Source organism: Glycine max, chromosome 20 (assembly GCF_000004515.6).
Source record: "Glycine max cultivar Williams 82 chromosome 20, Glycine_max_v4.0, whole genome shotgun sequence".
Taxonomy (NCBI): Eukaryota; Viridiplantae; Streptophyta; class Magnoliopsida; order Fabales; family Fabaceae; genus Glycine; species Glycine max.
The window spans coordinates 39,065,280-39,073,691 of NC_038256.2; the positions used below are offsets into that span (position 1 = coordinate 39,065,280).

At 31.7% G+C, this 8,412-nt stretch overlaps 1 protein-coding gene across 1 annotated transcript; it reads left to right on the forward strand.

Annotated features, from left to right (window-relative positions):
- Positions 1-6,047: 6,047 nt before the first annotated feature.
- LOC100812182 (xyloglucan galactosyltransferase XLT2) lies at positions 6,048-8,126 on the forward strand. Its single transcript, XM_003555306.3, has one exon. The coding sequence runs from the start codon at positions 6,424-6,426 to the stop codon at positions 7,909-7,911; it is 1,488 nt and encodes a 495-aa protein (XP_003555354.1). The 5' UTR covers positions 6,048-6,423; the 3' UTR covers positions 7,912-8,126.
- The last annotated feature ends 286 nt before the right edge of the window (positions 8,127-8,412 follow it).

The window sequence follows — 8,412 nt, forward strand, 5'->3', positions numbered from 1 at the left end:
ATTACTCAAATAAAGTCCATTTATATTAATTTCATTAATTTATATAAAAATATTTTCTATTAAACTTTAGATATTAAGATTTATAAATGGCAAAAAGTATACGCATTTGATTTTTTATTTATTAAAGTACATGTCTCTTAATAAACTATTATATTTGAATGTATCGTATTATCTACCTGAACATTATATTTTAAGTATTGTTATCATATTTTATTTAATGATTTTTAATTGTAGTGAAAGTAAACTGTGACTTTGTACAAATTTTGTTTTTAATGTAGTCAACTCTTGAATGAGAATGTAGAGGTGAAAATAGTGAACAATAAAAAGACTATTCTAATTTATAGTTCTATAAATAGATAAGTTTTTTCTGTAAACAAAAAAAAATAGATGAGTTCTACCTTGATGCACGAGCAACCACCGACTTGTATAGTCTCGGTGTAATTCTCTTTTGGGCTTCACCCCGTTTTAATTATAAAAAAAAGGGTCCTATCCTAAAATAAATAAAATATCTTTCATATAAAAAAAATAAGAGAAAAAAAATCATATATTGACGGTATAAATTTTTTTACACAATTATCTAATTACAACTTAACATATATGATAAGATTGTTAATTTTAAAATAATTAAAAAGATGATTTGTGATTGAATGATATTATAAAATTGTTTTACATTATCAAGGTATAAACATTAGGGTTATAGATGGTCTTTATAAAAAAATTTATATAATCATTCATCATGATTCATTATATATAATAAGTTTATTAATTTTTAAAATAATTATCTTAAAGTAATTAAAACAATAATTAATAATATATGATATTGTAAAACTTTTTTATAGTGTATCAACATTAAAGTCATGTTATAACTTGCTTGTTTATCATATTTTTTCATACCTTTATTTTCATAAGGATGGACAAAAAAAATGATATTCTCTTTAAAATAAGGAAAATTATTTTCTAAAATACTATTAACTTTTTTAAAAAAAAATTAAAAGATATTTCCAATAATATTAAAAGGTAATCAAACACATTTTTAAACGTATCTTAAAATAATATTGAGTTATAGTAAAAGTAATTCATGTGAGTAAATGTAATATGATACCTTAAAATTAAGACACCTTTATATGGTTCATTTAGGTTGTGTTATTTTCAGACAAGAGAAATGAGCCAAAAGTGCAAATGCTAAAGAGAAGCAAAGAAAGAAACCACTTTGCTCGTTCATATAGATTAAATGAACAGTAAAACTGGTACAAATTGGGTGGGATCCATGCTTGCAACTTTCTTCTCAAAACTGAGATAAAATGTGAAGAAAGACTGCATTGTGTTGCTTGTTACTGAAATTAACCCTCACTCGCAGGACAAGTGCAGGAGAAAAGCCACAGTTTTGATCAAATTGAATATGTGCATCTCATATTCGAATATAATGATAAAAAAATAATATTTGAACATGTAACAAATGAATTGGATATGGCACTGCAATGAGTAAATTTGTGTGTAGGAAAAATAGATTATATATATATATAGCAAAATAAAGTGTTATTTAATATAATAAAAATTTAAAGAAGGAAAAAGTGTATATTATCATACGAAAAATAAATAATTAGTAAAATAAAAAAATTATAGCAAAAACTCAAGTTATGTTTCGAATGAATGCTTTACATATAGTCAATCTATTTAAATTTAAATTAAATTAATGATAACATGCCTATTTTTATTCAGAATAGGATGCGTTTTTTCAAAATAAAAATATGGATAAAATTGGAATTTAAAAAATGTTTGATTTAAATATTATTTTATTTTATTGCCTATTATATCACTTCAACTCAAATATTTTTTCTCATTTTATCCATCCATTACCTCTATCAAATAACTTAACTTTTCACTCTTTCATTCTTTTTATTCTTTTCATTCTTTTCATTCCTCACTTTTTTTGTCTTTCTCACCAAACAAGCCAGGACGAGGAAAGAGATAACGGAAAGAACGAAGACTTCAAGGATCATTGGCTGCTAAAAACGGACAAGAACAAGAATGTAAATAACAGTGAATGTTGGGCAGCGAAGGCTTTAGGAAATTAAATCAAAATAAATTAATGTTTGAAAATTTACTCTCGGATCGATATGTATATGCATTAATTATTAAATTCTAACTGTTTAAAAAATATTAAATTTTAATAGCCTCAGTAAACCGCTAGTTGTGATTGTGACTCCAAACCATCGTTGCGCTCCACAATAGGATTGCTTGCCATTTTATAGTGTAAATTCATTAATCATTGTTAAGGGTGGTATGTTTTGCAATTAAGAAATATTGAAAACACAACTAGAATAAATATTTAATCATGTTACTAATTTATCCCCCTGAGAAGAAACTATTTACCCTTAACCTTGATTCATGATAAGTATATAGTAATTAGGTTTAGGGGAAAACTTGTTCTAACACAAAAATTGAATTACATATCCGCCATAAGATTAAGAATGTGGGAGTTTCTTATATGTACTAGAGTTGATCCAGTGATTTTGTAAAAAAAAAAAAGTCGATCTAATGACACAAAGTTCAAATAATTTACACAGTTATTTACTTAAACTTTATTGTGTCGTTATACATAAAAAGAAAATTTCTTGTTCAAAATTAATGTATATAAAAGAGAAATTATCATATTTCTTATGTAAAATAAATGACAAAAAATGTTAAAGGCCAGAGAATAATTCTTACTTTCTTCTTGGAACTTTACGTCACCACCCAATCACTAAGTCTTACATTTAGTATTAATATAAAACAATGTTTAAATATGGAATAGACCTTTTTAAAAAAATTGTTATGAAAGTTGAGTTTGACATAATTCATAATTACAAAGGTGAGTCTAATTTGTTTTTTTATTTTACAAATTAATTTTTAAGGCTTTACCTAACTTGCTCGTAGGTTTGACTAGTCTGAAAGTCTAATGACAGAATTTGTACTATTTGGAGGTCTAATATTAGTATGTTATCTGATAGACTAAACAAAGTTTTAAAAATAACAAAATCGAGACTAAAAAGTATCCCATGATAGATACTACTTTTGTAATTATAAATCAAGACAAACTCAAATATATTAAAGTCTAGCGTGCTTTTATCCCTTAAAGTTTATTCCATATTTTTTTTTTTGATAGGTCTATTAAATATTTAAGTATTTATTTTATATTAATATTTAATTTAAGATTTAATTATTTGTTGTCTAGTAAATATTTATTTTACATTAATATTTTTTTAAGATTTAATTATTTGTTGTCTAGAATTTTACATTTAATATTTTACTAAAAATAAGATATATTTATAACCAAAAAGTCATAAAATTAACTATGTGAAGAAGTAGAGTATCCGTTTAATGAGTAATTCTCTATACACGTGTTACTTTAATCACATAACAAAAAATAAAACTCTTATCAAATATTTAAAAGGTTTAAGTTAATAATCACTTGTGTCATACCTTATGTTACACACAGGCATGATAATAAAATTTCTACTCGTGGTTATCCATCCAAACTCGTTTCGATTTTAACGAAAAATATTTGAGTTGACCAAAGACGGATTTAAGAATTATTCGACTTTTTTAATCGGGGTCGGGGTCAAGGACAGGAATGTCACTACCCGTCCCATACTCATTTTCGTACCCGTCTCAATGATGAAATTATTAAAATTTTATTAATTACTTGTTAATTTTTTTTTATAATTTTTATATAATTTAAGATTTTTTTCTTAATAATTTTTGTAGATAAATGCTCTGCAAATATAAGTAGTTAAAAATAAATGTGTAACAATTCATTTTTTAAAATCAGATTTTTAATATAATTCTTTTACAAATTTAAACCAGGGACGGAACGGGAACGAAAATATCTGATATGAAACCCGTATAAAAATATGATAACAAATTTTAACCTATCAAATATACGTTGGAGAGTCAGGATCCGAGACTGAAAATGCAATTCCCATGTCATGTCTAATTATACATTTAAGTATTGTTACGCCAATGGTGAAGACTTAAACACCTGTGCTTCCAACTCATCCACGGCTTGGAAGTGGAAGTTTGTAAGGAAAACGAGAGATCAATATTCCAACTTTTCAAGAATAAACGAAAGTGTTGTGTTCACTGCACACGGCAACAATATATATTATCCAAAACGACATCGTTTTACAATTTGACGTTGGAGGATGACACTTGACGCTAACTACCAAAAACAACACTTTCTAGGAGAATCTTAAAGGTCCAACATACAGTGCATGGAATTAATTAATTAACGTTGCTGCTACTGTTTGCCGCCCCCTCTTTTTCTTTAATATTGCGATTTGTCCGGATTGCTAACATGATCACATGTATACTAAGGTTTTCTTTCCTATACTCACCGAACAACATACTTTAATCATCTAGGATCTTGTTTCCCCACTTCCTTTTGTTATGAAAAATTATACCACATGATTAACACTTATAGATATTTGAGCTATATTTTGATATTTAATGTTATTTTATCGTATAAATGTTCTTATGATAAAAGAAAATCACATTCTTAAATAATAAGGAGATATTTAATAGAATGAATATGTCTTTTGTATAACTAACTATAAACTACCGTAACTTTTCAAATAGAATTACTAGCTACTGTATTAATTGGTTATTTTAGTTTTAATGAATATAAAGTTGCTCATACTTGGAGATAGAACTACTATGTAATTGAATTTTTGTTGGATTTATATTAATATATAGTAAAATAATTAGTCTAATAATGTCAAATAACTATTTTTTTTGTGAATAGTAATAAATTAATTATCAAATGAAAAAAAAAACTATTGTTGATAATTGTTATGAGAGTTGTTATGTAATACAAATAATCCCATGAAACAATTCTATATGCATTATTTACACTTAAACGTAAAATCGTTACTAAATACAATGAAAATCTAAAATTAATGGTAATGATTTTATATATATGTATGCTTGCTTTTTGATAATCATGTACAACAGATTTTTTTTTTTTTATCATTGTCATGGTTCATGAAAAATAAGATTAAAACTATATGAAAAACGTGACAATACAACTGATTTTTTGTTGCTTATTAAACTCTTTGCCATCATTCTTCCATTCTACCTTTTTCTTCGTGGGTCCTGACCGGTGGCGTGCAATCCTTTGGTGAAGGAGAAAAAAAATGAAATAAATTAAGAATGCTTGATCCACTTTGTAAGGGTTAAATTCGTATCCCATAAAGATACAGGTTTAAATTTTATGTGAATATTTTGTTTTTTCAATAATTTGTAAGTATTTTTATAAATGATTCAAACTCACTTTAACTTTTTTTTTATCAAAGAAAATATGAAAGAATTTATAATAAGTCCTTTTAAATAAACCTTTCCATAAATATTTATAAGATAAAATGGTAAAATAAAATAAATTCTTTTATAAATTAAAATTAGTTTATATATTCAACTTTTATAAAAAAAATTATCTAACTTTTCAAATAAATTTTTTATACAAAAATTTAAAACTATATTTAATGTTCACCATTGTCATCAACATTAATGGTATTACTCTTATGACAATAATGATATTTATTATTATTAGCCAAAACTACCACTTTGATTGTGGTTATGTTATCATCATTATTTTGGCTCCTACCATCACATTTTCGTAATTTTATTTACATTATGTTAACCAAAAATTTTAAATATTTAAAATTTGAAAACAATAAATAATTAATTGATGATCAACTCTACGAACAAAGTAAAATTCAACGGGAACAAAATGTTATAAGAATGAGATATGTTACAAATAGTGTATATATATATATACAGGTGAAATATATATGTATTTATACTATATCGATTTTCATAATAATAGTATATACATACGATGATATGAATTTACATCTTAAAATTAATCAGCATTGAATAAAATAACTAGGAGGATCAATTTATGGCATCTATTTTTCCCTTATTAAAATCTCTGTCCTTAATATTTTTTTCGTAAAATAAAATTGTGTTACCGTAAAAGTATCCATGCTGGTAAGGAAAAAACTTGAAAATAGCCCGTGTACAGAAAAAATAAATAAATAAAGAAATAAAGACAAGTAGTACTACACTGTACCCAAACTTATGTGCGTTTTGAATGAACGTTAAAGGGAAGGTGATTTATGAAGCTCGAAAAACCTACCGGAGAAATTACAAAAACTGGCACGTGCTCCTTTTTCACTGAATCTTTTGTCGGTTGCACCTAGCAGACGGTAATCCCATGGGACACGTGTCAGTCCATATTCTCTATCCCCATCCCCGCATACCCTATCATCTTCACTTCACTTCACACAACCACGCTTTAAACCCAACACTTTCCCATCCCCATACTCCTCCACGCAACCCACTTTTCCGGTCCAATTTCGCCGGAATACTCGTTCCCTCTCTCTCATGCTTCCGAAATCAGTTCCCCCAGCGGAACCCCAACCCCAAACACTTAATACCAAAACCACCCTCACTTCTTTCTTCACCTCCCTCCTCCAACCCCGTTTCTCCCCCCAAAACCCTCGCACATGGATCCTCTTCACCGTCCTCTTCATCCAGATCCTCCTCCTCTGCAACCTCCGTAGCTTCCCCTCCCCCTCAATCCCCCCTCCCCTCCCCGCCGCCGCCGACACCAAAAGAACCACCAACACCACAGGGCACCACTCCTACCGCACTGTTTACCATTCAGGCTCCGGCAAGGTCTTCGTCTACAACCTCCCCGATACCTTCAACCAACAAATTATTCTCAATTGCGACAACCTCAACCCCTGGAGCTCCCGTTGCGACGCCCTCTCCAACGACGGCTTTGGGCGCGCCGCCACCTCCCTCGCTGGAATCCTCCCGGAGGATCTTCTCCCGGCGTGGCACTGGACTGACCAGTTCGTAACCGAAATCATTTTCCACAACAGATTAATAAACCACAAATGTAGGGTTATGGAGCCTGAATCCGCTACGGCGTTCTACATCCCATTCTACGCTGGACTCGCGGTGGGGAAGTACCTCTGGTTCAACTCCACCGCAGAGGAGCGCGATCGCCACTGCGACATGATGCTGCAATGGATTCAGGACCAACCGTTTTTTAAAAGATCAAACGGTTGGGATCATTTTATTACCATGGGCCGCATCACGTGGGATTTTCGCCGCTCCAAGGACAGGGATTGGGGTTCTAGCTGCATCTACAAGCCAGGGATAAGAAACGTCACGCGCCTTCTCATCGAGCGTAACCCTTGGGACTATTTTGATGTAGGTGTTCCCTACCCCACCGGATTCCACCCCCGCTCCAAATCCGACGTCACGCGCTGGCAGAGCTTCGTCCGCGAGCGTCAGCGCCACGCGCTCTTCTGCTTCGCCGGCGCGCCTCGCCGCGCCTTCCGCGACGACTTCCGCGCGATTCTGCTGAGTCAGTGCCGCGACTCGGGTGAGTCGTGCCGCGCCGTGAACTGCACCGGGACGCGGTGCTCCAACGGCACGTCGGCGATTCTGGAAACTTTTCTGGACTCGGATTTCTGCTTGCAGCCGAGGGGGGACAGCTTCACGCGCCGGTCCATTTTCGACTGCATGGTGGCCGGTTCGATTCCGGTTTTTTTCTGGCGGCGAACCGCGTATTTGCAGTACGAGTGGTTCTTACCGGGTGAACCGGAGAGTTACTCGGTTTTCATAGACCGTAACGCGGTGAAGAATGGGACCTTAACCGTGAAAAACGTGCTCGAGAGGTTCACGAAGGAGGAGGTGAGGAGAATGAGGGAGAAAGTGATTGAGTACATTCCGAGGTTGGTTTACGCGAACACGAAACAAGGGTTAGAGGGTGTGAATGATGCTTTCGATGTTGCCATCGAAGGAGTGTTCAAAAGGATTAAGGAACAGGAACAACCGCAGTTTCATAAGTGGAAATAACGGCGACACAATGCTTCCTTCGTCTTACATTTAGAAGAATTATTATAAATAACTAAAGAAAAAAAATACGATGTGTTTTATTCAGGTGAATTCGCTAGGATAGAGTTTCATTTTTTTTTCAATTTTAATTTCTCACACGGGCTATTTATATATATAGATGCACAAATGGGATCGATGTATGTACCATATTGATATTGATATTGTGATTCTTTTCACTACGCTGAATTATGTATTTATGGATAGAGACATAGACATAGTATTATTATTTATGGAGTTAATTTTGACAAGATATAATGGTTGATAATCGGACCGGATGATCGTACCATTTTTTTTAGCATATGATTCTTCTAGTTGTCGCAAAACAATCAAATGACGTACCATGCTGTTTGATACTGGCTAGAGAATAGAGATTGGTCGCCATCGCTGATTCAAATGCTTCTAATGTTACTCTGACCTGGGACTACTGCTGCTTCTGGTTTTCTTCTGTTTTTTTGAGCAATC

Coding starts and splice junctions, on each gene's coding strand:
- LOC100812182 (XM_003555306.3), top strand. CDS start 6,424: ATGCTTCCGAAATCAGTTCCCCCAGCGGAACCCCAACCCCAAACACTT.